The sequence below is a fragment of the Cupressus sempervirens genome, chromosome 9 (genome assembly GCF_028749045.1).
Source record: "Cupressus sempervirens isolate cs-2001-9-10 chromosome 9, ASM2874904v1, whole genome shotgun sequence".
Taxonomy (NCBI): Eukaryota; Viridiplantae; Streptophyta; class Pinopsida; order Cupressales; family Cupressaceae; genus Cupressus; species Cupressus sempervirens.
In genome coordinates, this window is record NC_143126.1 from 654,899,127 (window position 1) to 654,915,469 (window position 16,343).

At 35.2% G+C, this 16,343-nt stretch overlaps 1 protein-coding gene across 1 annotated transcript in view; it reads left to right on the forward strand.

The window, feature by feature from the left end:
- LOC149540433 (microtubule-associated protein RP/EB family member 1A-like) overlaps nt 1-15,243 on the forward strand; it is a 61,015-nt gene extending 45,772 nt beyond the window's left edge. Inside the window, exons 4-8 of the mRNA XM_089801541.1 lie at nt 11,031-11,137; nt 11,261-11,430; nt 11,563-11,639; nt 13,512-13,625; nt 14,639-15,243. Of these exons, the coding sequence (XP_089657667.1) occupies nt 11,031-11,137; nt 11,261-11,430; nt 11,563-11,639; nt 13,512-13,625; nt 14,639-14,929 (759 nt within the window). The 3' untranslated portion in view covers nt 14,930-15,243. The remainder of the gene's footprint in view (nt 1-11,030; nt 11,138-11,260; nt 11,431-11,562; nt 11,640-13,511; nt 13,626-14,638) is intronic.
- The last annotated feature ends 1,100 nt before the right edge of the window (nt 15,244-16,343 follow it).

Consider the following 16,343-nt stretch of genomic DNA (forward strand, 5'->3'; position numbering starts at 1 on the left):
GTATCCAATTAACTTCAATAGGCTTAAAGTCTGCGAATTGGCCGCACCTCTGCAATGATATTCCCTGACATCTGGTCAATGTTGTGGTTGTGCATGGATTGTCTAATCAACATAATAGGGCCATATTCCCTTTCATCACAACAGCTCTTTGACGATTCAATGAAATGCATCAATGGTAACATGCCCCTCCGCGAGAATATTCTTTGGCATCTTGTTTGTGTTGCAAAGATACATGGGCCATTTGATCATAAAGGCAATTTCATTGAAGGTCATGTTCTATTCTTGCATTGAGGAGATCCAAACAGTTCTTGGCCAACGAATAGAGTGTTAAGATCTTCATCAATGGTCAACATTCCAATTTGCAACCCTTTTTCAAACTTCAATGGTCATGACGGGTTTCTACCAAGCAGAGAAGGTCAATGCTGAATATTTCAGTTACTTTCAACGACCAATCTGCATTTTTATCGATTCTAGCAGTGCCATACATCTTCACAAACCCAACACATATGATCCCATGACGCTCTCCATGCTTCTTTATGGTCTGCAAAAGACTTTTCTGCTCTGTTAGAGGCACAACCACGCCATGTTCTGTCTCAAAGCCATCCTGATCACGAATTTCCTTCGTCCTCTGCAGATATACATTCATTGCAGCCTTTCCTTGTCAAGGTCAACTACATGCCAAGCTTATATCATTGATCTGATTTGTATGATTATCCTTTTGCAACCAAACCCTAGTTGGGTTAGGGTTTTGATTCAGGTCGAATATCAGAGTTATGCTTGGTCTATAAGGCAACTTTGTAACATATTTTCTAGGTTCTTTTTTGTTCTATTGCAGTGACTTATGTCCTGTAACCGTAATTTTGTCTTGCCTTCTCATTAATGGAATATCTTTGTTTTACCTTTTTTCACATTTAGGTGTCTTGTGCAAATTTATCTTGCTTCTTCATCTAAATTTATGTCTCTCTGTTTTCATATGTGATGCTGTGTCAATCTTGTTATGAATGTTGCATTGTAAATCTCTCTTTCCTTTCAGCATCTCATAAATTCTGAACCATATATGAATCCTTGGAGATTAATTAAAATAGAGATTTGTGTACGTTTGGAGTTTCTCTTATTGATGTTTTGTGCAATTATAGGCATTGAGAAACACATTTTAATTCAGTGCATCACCTCCTCTACTTTTCTGTATTCCTTCCCTTTTCCTCTACAATCTGTTAGATTAGGTTAGAAGCAAGCCTTCAAAGTCTTAGGTTGGTTCAACACTAGAAGCTGGCCTTCTCTGAAGACTCAACCTCACTTGTCAAGTTCCCACACTTGGAGGTTGTTTCCATGTTTCACAAGGTTGCTGTCAAACACCAAGCAGGGGTGCAAGCTTTTGTGACAATATAGCATTAGATAGCAATTATTCACCAAAAATTTGCCAGAACTATATTAAAATACCAATTTTCAAAAATAGGTCAAAGTGGGGAGGCCCATAGATGCCGAAGGGCATTTTTGTTGATTGAATTAGCAGGGTGGGAGGAATTCACTTTGTGTAATCAAGGCTTGATCACAAAAGCTATTTCAACTTCTTGTTGGCTAAAATTTTTTTACATCACTGACTATGACTTAAAAAATTGTAACTTTAGGCAACATTTCATGATATTTCTCTCTCCTCTCAGCAATAATGGAGGTTCCTTTCTTACTGTAGGTGGTGTCAATAGGAACTTAACTAAAAATACAAAAAGAATGGTTCTCTTGATCGATTTCTCTTTTTTCAGGAATGATTTGCGTACAACTATAACTTTCCAACTTAACAAAAAGTGCCTTATTGCTACGATAATATCGGTGACCTTGGAATTGCCATAAGAACAACCCCAGGGGCAGCAGTTTACTTTTTACATTTTGTGAAACAAAATTAGGAACCCAAAGTCTCCTGCATTTGTCTCGAATAAGGATTCAAGCAGAATAAACATTAAGGCACAAAGTCTCTTATTGGATGCTCTCAAATTTAATAAAAACACTTACAACTGAAGCCCAAAGTCTTCAGCTCTAAGTAATTAGCCACTACTATCTTTTACAATTTTTCCTCCTGTAGCACAGAGTCTTCAAAAGTTCAAATTGGCTTTGAATGCAATAGGCAGCTCAAGTTCTGCACAATTAGTTTCAATTTCCTATTGATCAAAGCTCTAAAACTCACAATCAATATCCAGAAAATGTCGTCACATAACACCGTGAATCAATGCAAAGTCTGAAACCAAGTTGCCTTTTTTATTGATAGCAATTTAGATTTACATCCAAGCACATAGTCTTGTGCACATATAAATTGGCAGAATTTTCTTGCCTTGCCAAAAGATGATTATTTACAATGAGCTATCTTCTTTCTATAGGAAAATAGGAGAGAGAAAGGTGGAGGAAAAAGTGGAACAACCTCACCACCTTGACTTATCTAACTAACTACTTTGACTTTATTTGAAGTTGCATGCTTAATGTGATTGCAACTTAACTACATGAGCTGGTTGTATAGGTGCATGTTATCTTGTACTTACAACATAGATGCTCTTTACATGTAGCTTTCTTATTGCTATTCTACTTAAAGCATATGAAAATCTGATTCGAAGTAGTCACATGGTATCAACAAACTCTCCAAACTTCCATAGGGACTCGTGTACAACTGCAGTATCTGGTTCACCGGTGCATTGTGAGATCATTGTAACCTTCCTGAGTATGCTTGCTGCTCCAGATATCTCTTTGTTACAAATCTCCATTTGATTTTGCAAATTCTTCAATGAATACTTCTAGCTTGCAAATGTATCCAACACACTGATGTTGAAGTCATCCACTTCATGCTGTAAGCGAATGACCTTTGTAAACTCTGTGAGAACATCTTCTTGATTCTTGAGTCTGTTATCTTCAGTGATGATTTTGCATGATAGCCCTCTGAATGCCTCTCTAATCATGCTTTCTTGGTTAGTTATCCTGGCTACTGCTGCCTTTGTATCTTTTACAAGTCCTTGTAGAACTTTCTTTTTGTTGGTCATCACATGTGCATATCATGATACATTTCAACAGACGTGACAACTTCGTACTCACACAAGATGTCTAAATCAATCTCCATCATATTGTTCTAGGCACCAAGATTCTGTCTAGCATCTCGAGTTGATAATTGAGTGACTTGAGAATGTCATTCAATCCAGCAGCAGTCTCATTCCTTTTCGCTGGTGTAACTTCTCTTGACATTGCTGAATGGTGTGCATGCACAATTGTCACATGAAAATTCCATAGTGTATGAACACTGTCACGTGAGGGGTCCATGGCAAGCTTTGATGTAAAAACACAGAGTTTAGGCAAGGTATGGGTAGGTAGAATGGATGAGAATGATTGAGGTTAGCAAAGGAGCAAATGGGTCAAACTCAGAATGACTCAAAAATAGCTAAAATAGTCAAAAACGGGTTTTTGGGAGTGGATTGCATATGCGGACAGCGAGTGTTAAAATGTGCAAATGAGGAATAAAGTGTAATGAAATGGAAACATAGGATGCTTAAATAGGTGTAAGTTATACTATGTATCCGACAAGCATGTGGGAAATTCTTCTTCAACCATAGGGCAGCCATATGGAGGTACATGGAATGCGTAATTGTGGGGTTTTAACTTGCATTTGCATGTAAGGGAAAAATAAAACTTATCTTTCTTTTAAGAATGAGATTTTACTTCTGACTTCATATGCAAGTAAGATGAGACCTTGCATATACAACTTTGGAGAAGAAGACGGAAGATAGAAGGAGCAACTTCATATACACAAAATAAATGCAAATCTGAAAATGGAAATGACAAAGATTTGCAAGAACTTTCAAGACAAATATATACAAATGCCTTAGAAAAATAACCAAGGAATTTTACCTCAACTCCATAAAAAATGAGAAAACAAGTCTTTATCCAAATTTTGAGTAAATCTGCAATAAATCCAAAAGATTTAGGATTTAAATTTGTCCAGTATCACAAGACTTATAATTTCAAACATTGAGGATAGTCAAGATTTGAATTTGGACATGTGGAGATAGTTGGAGAGATTAAATGCCCAAAATTGGCAACAAATTTTGACCAAATCAAAACCATATGCAAATGCATTCAAAAATGGCATCTAGGGCATCATTTTAAGCTTGGAAATGATGAAGAACAAGCTAACAGTAGAAAACACTCAGAAATGAGTCATTTTTGGCAAAAAAATGTGCCCTAGACGGGCTTTTTCTGACCAAATGCATGTAGCATGTGACATGCAATCACTCAAAAAATCGCCACCTGTGAAAAAAGCCCAAAAATGCCTTGTATTTTGGTAAATAACGAGACTTTTTTGAAGGATTACATGTGCCAATGTGTTGCTAATACATGGATGCACTTTTGGAGAACGTTTGCATGTGAAAAAGATTCACAAAAGCCCTCCAAGTCCATGCTGCAAGTGGAAAACGGGATTTCATGAGTGAAAAGCATGTAATACACAATATGCTTCTCAAACAATCGCCAATTAGCCTTCAATAGAGGAAAACACAACTTTTGGGAGCAAACGCATGTTATAAAATACATGCATATCCACCAAAAATTGCCACTCTTAGTTGACCATTTCAATTGCTAATGAAAACACGTTTTTAGGAAGCATATGCATATTGGGAAATATATGCAACATGATATAAAATCTCCACTTTTGCTCCAAGTGGAATTTACAAGTCCAAACACACATTTCAATAGCATTTACATGTTTTATGAAACATATGTAGCTGGTTAAAAAATCACCACTTATGACTCATAATTAAAGGAAAATATATTTTTAAATTAAAAGCATATGTATTTGGGTCCAAAATCACCACTTTGGTTTAAAATAAATAAAGAACTCATCTTGATTTTACATTTACATGTAAATGAGTTTCAAAACCCACTTTAAATAGTGATTTAAAAGCATATATGCATTTAATTATTTAAAAATGAACTTTAAACACAATTACATATGCAATCACATTGAAAAAACACACATTGAAAGTGGATTTTCATGGAGTATTTTGCATTTGGATATATGCAATATGAAATAAAAATCCCACTTATACACTTAAGTTGCCTCATGTAATTATATTTAATATTTAACTATAGTTTTTAATAAAGTAACATGAAAAATAGTCTGGAAAAAGACTATTTTTATAAAACATAAAAAACTATGGTCAAAGCAACTCAGAATGAGCTGAAATTTTAAAATGGACCACAAAAACCACTTTAAATGTCAAATATAATTTTATATTGTGCAATTGTCAAAAAAAAGCCCACTTTTATGAGGCTTTTAATAAAAGTATGCAGGTGACTTGAAAATCCCACTTTTTCCCTTATAACTTGAGCTAGACAACTCTGATTTGAACCTAAGTTAGCTTGAATCGAGCAGAATTCCAAGGGCTATTCACCTAAGGAAAAAACAAAAGAAAAAACGATTTACAACACAGAAAAAGAAAGAAAAGACGTAAACGTTTACCAAAAATCGAGTGTTTGAAGTGCAAGAAGGAAAACTCTTACCTACAAACAATTGGGGATAATCTCGACGGAAAACTCTCAAAAGAATGTATAAATAAGACTACACAAAGAACAATTTGGGTATAACAAATCGTTTTCATGATGTCTCATTAATGCATTGAAGCAAAGAGGATGCACCTATGAATCCATGAGAAAATTCCGTAGGGTTGCCTCAATTTTGTGATGTCAAAATTGAGAACAACACTTCCACCATTAAAAATTCAAAGGAGTATGAAATTCTCTTCAATATTATTACTTGATGGCATCGCTAATATTAAACTTATGGCAAATGCTGTCATACCCTGACCAGGATAAGGGCAGCAATCATATATATATTTGCTAACCGACCTGCTGTATGCAAGATAAACCAAATATCTATCCGTAACCTGTTCTGGTGGACTACACATTAGCATATGTTCCAAGATATATATATATATATATATATATATATATATATATATATAGTTAAATTGCCCAAGATTGGGGTAGGGGATGGGGGCAGATTAGATTATGAAGGCAATCAGAGAACAAATAGGAAGCTGTGATTTAGGAGCAATGATCCACTATAAGCAGAAGATGCAGCAATTATAAACAATGAGGTAAAGCAAAAATTGTAAGGCATCGATTTGGAAAAGTCAGGATGTAATTAAAATAGACAAGAGGCACATGAAAGAGACACTATTCTTGGAAGAGGAAGGGGAACTGCCTAAGGGAGACAACCCTCCAGCAAGATAAAACATATTTAAGAGGAAGACAGGATCATTCCAAGGAACAATTGATCCTTACAAAAAAACTCCATAATGGATTCTATTATTTGAGAGGAAGCCAGAAGACTTTGCAAGGGCATGATTTAGCATAAAACCAAAAAGGGGACATTACAAATGTCTTTGTTGGAAGCCTCATTTTTGTTGAATGCAAGATTATGACAATGCCCAGAGCTCCTAGAGGAGTTTTTCTTCCATTTTTTTAAAGATAGAAAACCTGGAGAAGCAGAGGGTTATGAAAGCAAGCAGATAGTTCTAGAGAATATAGAAATATTCCCACAAGAGGATGAAGAGTCCCAAGCTCCAAACATCAGAACTGAGCAACATACAAGAAGAAAATAGATAGAAAAAAGAGCCAAAAATATATGGAGCAGGCTGCCACATTGCTCGAGAATTATGACAAATCACATATCATATCATATGAATAGATGTCAGATGCAGAATCCTCAAGTTCCCCATATTGAAATATAGATAGCAATACTTAGGTTGAATTCAGATGCCTCTCAATTTTTCACAGGATGTAGAGAAGAAGTATGTGAGAGAGAATAAATATGGGACTGAAAGGTAAAAACTTATTGTGAAGGGATATGTTTTTTTTAACAGAGTATTTAAGCCCTACCACATTATTCTATCCATGATTCCATTCCCATACTAAGGATTTTGGTTCTTAATGCCAAGAGTACCCCTGTTATGTGCAAGAAAGTTAGTTAAGGGTTGTGTTTCTCTCCATGGATGCTATAGGGAGATGCAGCTGGAGATGTTAGTGACATTTTCAGAATAATATTTGAGTTTTATCTGCCAGCTAGAAGTTTAGACTTTTTTGATCCTGTTTATAACAATCATAGTCTCCTTCACCTTATTGGTTTTAATGAGATCTCTAACAGCCATTCTACAACAAGAGCCTCGTCTTGATGTATTATATGTTGATGTTGAACTACCAAAAGAAAAGGCATTGAATCACCTTCATCTGCTCCATCAAAGTTGAATAAAAGAGCCAAACTTGGGAGGTAGCATTGTTGCTAAAATTCTTTCTGAGCTACTTGCATTGAAATGGAACGTGTTCGAAGAATCAAATTAATCATCAAGTTACAGATATGATGATTAGGTTAGAGTAACTTCTCATGGATAGAAGTCTATCCAGTCAATGTTTTTTGTTGAAGTATGATAGCTATGGTCAGATATATGAGTGATAAATTATATACATCTACATGTTATTGCTTGAATATACCTATCATTCACATACCAGATCATAACATCAGAACAGTCTCAAGTATATTGACTAATCTGTACTTCCAGATTATAGATGACTAATAGTGATTATTTGATGTTCTTGGTGATGATCGAATGCAAGAAATAAATCAGATTTTATGTCTGTTTATATCACCTTCAGAATCAGCAATCTCCTATATATGTTATTATTTGGTCAAGGATAAAATCATAACTAATCCTGATCAAGTGATTGGGTCTCTCCTTGTATTGAATCGGTGCATAAGAAAGGGTATGTCCTGAATGGACTTATCTCCACTGTGTGGAGACATGTCCATTCATGGAGACATCCATTCAACATAATATATATACTCGATCTGATCTGCCTAGAAAACATCAAAATCAATAAATGTTTATCTAGTGCAGATTGGGTATTACTAGAAGCAGAATTCAGACTTGAAAGATAAAGTATTTATTAATATTGAATTTACATCTCATCTACACTTGACATAAGATCATTATTTCTGATTGAAACCTGTAATCAAGAAATCTGAGATTAGTATTCATCAAATTGGCATTCATTACTCCAAATCTGAAAGAAACTTAAATCTATTTTCATATTTTTTATATCATTGATGATGTTCAAAGCCTTCTTTAATTCTTATTTTCATCATTGCTGAGGAAGTTTTTGAAGAATCTTCTCTCTGATTTGTAATTTAAGCAATGCGAGTCAATTGAGATAACAATGGGGCCAAAGTATGAAGGCACAAGGTATGTCTCAGGTGAAGAAAAAAATGTTGAGATTCCCGAAAATCAGTTCAAGAAATGCAGTGCTCTCATTCTAACTAGAGAGGGCATACAAAGGACTTGGGATTTACATCCCGGCACCCTATTTGGATTGACAAATCATTGTGAGAAGACATGTTGGAACAGAGAATTGAAGAATGAATCTATGTTAGGATGCATAAAAATGGATTGTGGATGTTGTTATGGATTGAGTTGGCACAAGATAACGAGTACAATCAAAATTTATTCGAGCATAAATGTTCCTATATGAAAAAGAAATCATTGTCTTGCCAGATGTATTCAGAAAGTGAGGTTGGAGGAACCAATTCCTATGGTTTGTTTTGATGATGTTGATGTAGGAATGTTTATTGGTATTTTTATTTCAGACATGATTGGTTTATTCCAGATTTTGTTTTAGTTATTGGTGATAGCTTTGGACATTGTTTGGTCCTAAAAAAATTCAGATTTTTTGGATGAGTATTTTGAGGTCGTAGAGAAAGAAGAGATGGCCATATATGATCCTGAGTGGAGTGAGCACTACCAAAGTGATTCGTGATGGTCAATCGTAGGTTGATTGCCTTTGATTGCAGGGTGATTGCATTGATGATTGGAGAATGTAAATTCAACATTTTTGGGAGAGGTCCCATGTCAAGATAGAGCTGCAGCACATATGTTGGCAAAATGTCATTATGGGAGAGAAAGGATGGAATAATGACCATTTTTCTCCCAATGTTCATTATAGGGAGAATGAAGGATAATGAGCATTAATTAATATAAGTAGTTATCTGTTTATGATCTGTTATAGATTTCAGTTATGATATTGTAAATCTATATATATGGCAATGTATATATGAGAATATAAGAAGAATGAATGCAATGGAAATATCTTAAGTTTTGATATATTCTCAATATTATGTCTTGCTGTTTTAATACTAGTTTTATATTCTTTTATGCATTAATGACAGGTGTTTAATAAGCTGAGAATATGTGCTTGTGTAAATGCTTGGAGCAGCTTTATGCATTGAATGTGGCAAATTATTAAAGGATGGATCAGTTCCAGCACACTCACATTTCATGTTCTTTGATTGATGCCAATTACTTAATTCTTGCTCTGTGTCAATATCTACTATTAGAGCTCTACAGTTTTTCCAATGAATTTTTGAAGTATTCCTGAATGCTACAATTTCATTTTGAATAAAAAAAAAAGGATTTTTCAGATCCTACAAACAAGGACATCTATTCTGGAGTATCCAGCCTGCTTCAGCTTGCAAAGTACAGTTCAGTCTGTCTTCTGCGCAAACAGGAGTTTTCAGCATTTTTTAGCTTGTTCCATTTTGAAGCAGGTTGCGAAGTACAGTTCGGTCTGCCTTCTGTGCAACAGGAGCTTTCAGCATTTTTTAGCTTGTTCCAATTTTAAGAGTTGCATGAAGTAGACTGACATGACAGAGCAGTTAAGACTTTATGTGGCAAATGACAAATCTATTGAAGATTAGCTCTTTACAGTTTTTGTATGAGACAAAGCATGATGAAGGGAGAGTCTAATTGCAAACACCACAAACTGGTGAAGAAGAGTGATCTTGAAACATTAATGTATTTGAAGGAGATTTTGTTGCCTTGGGAAATCGTACAGCATTGCAAGTCGAATTAATGAAATGCCTATTAGAATTCTGAATGGTAAAATTAAAAAAATCACACTGGAGATGTTTTATATGTATTGGGGCTGAAAATGAATTTAATCTCAATCGGCCAATTTGAGGACATTAGTGTTGTTAAAAAAGGCTACGGTTTTAATAGGAAACATTAAAAATCAAGCTATGGGTGTATAAAAAGGTTTGGATCCTTAAAAGTTATCATCAAGTCCTCTAGGAAATATCTCCCATTTTCTGATTTTCTTATATAAGCTCAATTATGCCAGGTATGCCTTAGGTAACTTAATAATCCTTATCTCAAACTTATGTAATTTTGACTTTGACCATGGTACATTCTCTTTCTAAAATAGTGGCACATAGATGCTATTAATGGATCATGCCAAGGGAAAGAAAGAGAAAGGAGATTAACAAGGGAAATGTGTGGAGAGGACATTTTTATCATGGGGACATGCCAATCTCAATTAGCCACCAAATTATTCATCACCTCCAAATGGCATAGATAATTTGAATTTCTCAAGAATGGCTTAGATCTATCTTGTCAAAAGAAATCCAAAGCGACTCTAAGAATTCAAATAGGATAGATTTCGAGTGTCTCTTTAATAGGACTAGTACTTGTTCACACTGTACAGATTATGATTGCAGTCTTAGATTTACACTCTGCTCTGTAATGCCTGAAAATTAATACTGGATATTATGTATAATATTGAAAGATAACCTGTGACTGAATCATGGGAGTGATTTGCTGCTTGGCTGCCCTTATCTAACCTTTTCCCATGCTTGGATTTGCACATTCCGAGAATCGATGAGCACCAGATCCTCTGGCTTGAATGTCATATGTAGTATCATGTGACTAACCTTTTCCCATGCTTGGATTTGCACATTCTGAGAATTGAGAAGCAGCCCATCCTCTGGCTTGAGTGTTGGATATAGCAATTTGTGATATACTTTTTGGAAGATATTGATATTTTCAATTGATTTTCTGGGTAAATTTTCATTCATTCTTAAGGTATTGTTTATTTTATTGTCATTTTAGTGTACAATTCTGGGACATGTTTTATTATGTATGCATTTTGAAATATTTTGAATATATTTTGAGCAGCATATAGAGGTCAACAAACTCGTTAAAGGTCGTCCATTGGACAATCTGGAGCTTCTTCAATGGCTGAAGCGGTACTGTGATTGTGTAACAGGTGGAATTGTGAATAGGTATCAAATAAGCTTAAAGATTAACTAGTTTTCATTTGATATCAATTTTGCCAATCCTCAGTAGCATTGTCATATATTAAAGACATATTTGTTATCTTAATATTGCTGTGTTTTTGTTCTTAGCCATTACAATCCTGTGGAGAGAAGAGGCAAGGGAGGAAAGGAAGTACACAGAAAGGGAATTTCTTCAATTCAATCATCCCAAAATAAGGGCAATGGAGGAGTCTCAAAGTCATCCCTGACTAGCTCATCTCCAGCCATTCGTCGTGATGTTTCTGGGGCTGGAACAAGTGGTTAGTCAGTATATTTTAAATGGAAAATAAGTCCAAATCAATCTCCTAGAAAGAAGTGTCCTCTTCTATGGCATGTATTAGTGCACATTTTTATGGAATCATTCAATTCTTAATATTGCTTTGTGTTTGTAGGAATCAAACAAGGGAAGCATGTATCAGTGCCTCCTGGGTATGTTTCTACTGAACATGTTCTAGCATTGAGTGAACAGGTATGGCTATCGAGGATGAGCCTTTCTGCTGGGATTCCTTTAAAATGTTTTTTTTGAAGCTCCTTGCATATGCATGAAGGTTGCCTTTTGGAATTGTTCTAAAATTTATTTTGGACTCAAGTACATTGAATTTGGGCTTAAGTTTATGTGAGTAGAAGAAACACAAATTTATTTTTGATACAAGTACATTAAATTTGGGATCAAGTTTTATGTGAGCTAAAAAAAACTTAGAGTGGAGAGGACCTGTAGTTGGAGCACCCCGACTTTGTGTTTCTCAAAACCCTACATGGAAATTTCATATCACTCCCAATTTTTAATAGCAGCTTACTTGACAAATCTCCTGCTTATAAGTAAGATTTCAGGGCCACATCATCAAAGATGCTACATCAGCATGCTTGTTGCCAAGGTGTCCAAAACAGCCCCAAAGAAAGTGAGACCAATGGTTGTGCAAAAGGGAGAGTCATACTTGTGCCGCTGATGGGGCATCACATGATTGGTTTTTTCTTAGAATAAGGGATACATTTCATTCAACATTTGGTAGTTATCATCAGCAATAACAACTATATGTGCAATGTTGTCAAAAATATTGAGCATTAAATCCAGAAGTGTGGTTATTAAATCAACAACTGCTATCATAGCCTTTGGAACATGCTCATGCATTGGGTCCTTCCACCCTATTTATTTGAATTATTGATAAGGTAATGGAGAGCAATTTCAACTAAAATATATTTCTGAGGGATGCTTTCCCCACCTAAATCCCCAAGTTTCCGCTACAGCACCGTCTCAGGGATTGGAGCATGGGGATGTGGCATGCCTCCCACCTCCATTTTGCCACCCATTTAAAGTCCACGTTTTTAAATTTCTATTTAGGAGAAAAATGCTTCAAAAGTGAAGAATACAAAGGCAGTGCAAGAGGGAAAATGTGCTTGACATGAGGAGCACTACCCCTTGCTCCCACCTTGTATTGCGCCCAGGAGTGCACCTTGGGCGCTGCCCCGAGACCTCAGAAGGGGCGTTTCCCCTTGACTCCTACTTGTAAATTAAAAAAACAAAAGAAGAAATTGAGGGTGATATCATGTGAATCAAGTTTATGCTTTTTATACCCACTTTACTGAGTTCTAGTGATGAGGAGTTTTCCTTGAGGGATAATTAGAGATCTCTCTTCACTACATTTTGACATTTTATACTTTTGATATCATGCTACTCATTGTAATCATATTTTTAATATTTTTGATATAATAGAAATCTTCCATTTGTCGATTTGACAATTTTTTTAGTGTACTGATTTCTAATAGTAATTAGTAATTTGATATTCCATACTCAAAAACTTCAATGTTCATGGTTCATTGGTTCAATGTTCAAATATTTAGTATTTGGCATTTGCAATTTTGCAAATTTACTTTTATACTGTTATACACCTTTTCATAGCTAAGATTTAAAGTACTATATGTATAATATCAAGTATACACAAGACCCCCTCCCCCCCTGCCCTGCCCCTTCCGCCATCCTCCCCCTAGTGCCCCCAAATTGAAACCCTTTTCCCCCCAGTTCTGCAAACCTGCCCTACTGTGCCCTCGTCTCCCAGACCCCCAGGGCATGTGTTACATTGATATGTTTTAATAGGATGCCAAAGCTTCCAGGAATAATACATAAATTGGTTCATATATGATATGATTATATGAATTGTCATATTTCTTTTAAATTTTTGCCACAAATATTCAACAGTGAGTTCTTCACATAGTTGAGTTTCTGTGGCTTCAATGCACATTTATGGTACCTGAGTTTTACTTCTTGTGTGAATGTCCAAAGGGAAAAAAAAATGTTTAGATATATTTGAACTTTCAAACTAGCTGAGTTTTTCAGATGTTTCAGGTAGCAGAGTTGAAGCTATCTGTGAAGAGTCTTGAGAAAGAAAGGGACTTCTACTTTGCAAAGCTTCGTGATATAGAAATCCTTATTCAGAATGAAGAGGTGGAACAGCTTCTGGTATGTGCTCTTTGAAGTGACATGAATTCATTCATAAGACCACACTTGCTTCTGATCTGAAAATTGATGGAGAGTTTGTTTCTGGATAAAACTCTGCAGTAGTTTTTGACACGAAAACCACAACGCAGTTTTGTCCAGAAACACTCGTCAATTTCATGGACTGCGGAAAGACTATTCATCTGGATATGAAAACTGTTGTCTCCCTTAGAAGAATGTAAATACCACGATTCTATGGTTTTTATTATTTAAGGCATGTCAAAATGTCTACATTTAGAGCCAAACTATTAAAGCCTAATTGAAATTTGTCTTTAAAAGCTGAGAATCAGAAACTGATCATTAGTGCAGGTTATACAAGATTATTATTTTTAACCATCTTACATACCTTGATGGTAAACAATAAGCTGAGAGAAGTCTGTAGGAGTCATCCTTGATCATGCCATACTAATAAGCCTTTTTTTTAAAGTGACAAATCTTAATGATAAACTTCTTGTTGGGAAACTTCAATTCTTGTGGATATGTATTCCCACAGAAAAAAGCCTTTTGGGTTTGGGTTTTGTAGGATTCAATGTGAATATGTTGACTACAATTTTGTAAGATTCAATGTGAATAAGTAGAGTGCAAATATCAGTTATTCCAATATAGAGGATGTGAACAAGATACAATACACAAGATTGCTTACAAACACATAGACCTTTTGAATGCATAAATCATGGAGATGATATTCCAAGAGGTCATGAGTTTTTCTCAATCATTCCCAATAAGGAGATGAACTTTGTTTAAGAGGTCAAGAGTTAAACTGCCAATTAGTAGATTAGTTTTAACTCCTTTTGAGTAATAGAGGCAACCTTGACTAAACAGAGGTGGACCTAAGTATTACCCATCAAGGATTCATGAGGCAATAATGGCATTTGTTTACCTCATGTCAAGGTGTTCATATATTATAAGTTTTCCCTTCTTTAATTTCCTGTAACGAAAGATTGACTGGTTCAAATTTTGGTGGCATATGTTCACAGGTAGCGGAGGCCATTCAGAAAATTTTATATGCGGCAGATGATGATTCCTCTGTAATTGCTGATGCTCAAGCTATTCTTAGCAAATCCTCAGCACCGGAGGATGGGACAGAGAATGTCAATGAAGAGGTTTCCACAGGGAAAATGGAGAACAATGATCGTACACCTCTAGACAAATCCGAATCAGACTCTTGTGGACAGACATTTTCTCCACGACAGCATAGGAAGTCATTTAAATTTTCAGGTGTCAGTGGGGAGCAGGTGCAACCTGGTTCACCGGTAAGCGTGCAGTGATAGTCAACTCTAGAGAAACATAAAAATATTCTCTTGAACTCTACCACAATTGCATTAAATTGTGTTCAGTCTTGTTTGTACTAACTTTCTTTCTGACAAAAGCATACTATTAGAAACCATGTGGAAATCCAAGGAGTGGAATTTAAACCCATTAACAGCCCAAGTTTTGTATCCAATACATCTCTTTTTGTTTTCCCTTCTGGACAGTCAAAGAGGGTTTTGCTAAGTCTATGTAAATGTTCCCAATGTTAGAATAATTGTCATGAGCTCGAAGCTTTGCAAAAGCATTGGTATAACAGAGAAGTATTCAGATTTGTTCCTGTGTTTTTATTGTTCCTGTGGATTTTCTTCGATGTTAAATGATCTGACCTTGTTAATCTTGTGAATTATGTTTCTTGCAGTAAATTAATTTTGTGGTAATATAGGTTTATCATATTTCCTTTTGGACAAATTGTACCTACTAAGTTTTCTGTATAGACAATGAGCCAATTTTCAAAGGTGGTGCTTTAGGTAAGAACAAGCATCATTAAGGCATGTTCAAAGTTGGTGCCTACTAAAGGATTGAGGAATCAGTAGTGAATGTGCATCTGATGTCAGAAAGAAGACAAGCATGTGTGAATGTATTCTTCTATGTAAAGATATAATGCAGTTTTATTGAGACAAAATAAATATTGCAGTATTCTTTTGCAGGTTACGTGATATGTGAACATGTTTTATCTGTGAGAGTGGGAAATCACTTATAAATAAGCAACGTCTCTCATTCGTTTTGGATTATACTGCACATTATATTTTCAAATGCAACAATACTTTGAGAGCTTTTGCTGGAATATAAGGTTTTTCTTTTGTGATAGTCACCCTAGTTTTATTGGGGTGTGTGATATATAAGCTATTCTCAACTTTTAGATATTGTGGTGTGCTTTTAATTGAAATTTACAATTTGCAAACTCTATATAAGGAGATGAATCTCTTTGCAACAATCACTTCTATATTTCATAATATTGTTTCATGTTATCACTTAAATGTCCTCATTGTTATTTTTAGAAATTTAAGTGTGGGAAGGCCTTAGGTCTGAATTTAGCTGATTATCAAGTTTTAAAAGGTGCCACAATTAGAAGGAAACGTTGCAAATCGGTTTTCACAATCTTTCCGTAGAAGTTGTGGGCTGGATTGTTAGTAGAGAGACATGGATGGAAGGAGTTCTGTTATATCCCAAATTTTGACCTAATTTTAAATTTATTTATAGCCATTAGATTTAACGGATTTTTCTTTCATAATCATGTGAAGTAGGTAGTTATTTATAACCATTGTATTCATTAGGTTAACTATTTAATAAAGATGGTCATTATTCATTATTTGTCATGTGATGTTTAGCAGTTGCTTGATTTTGGAATTATGGTTAATAACTAAATTCTTT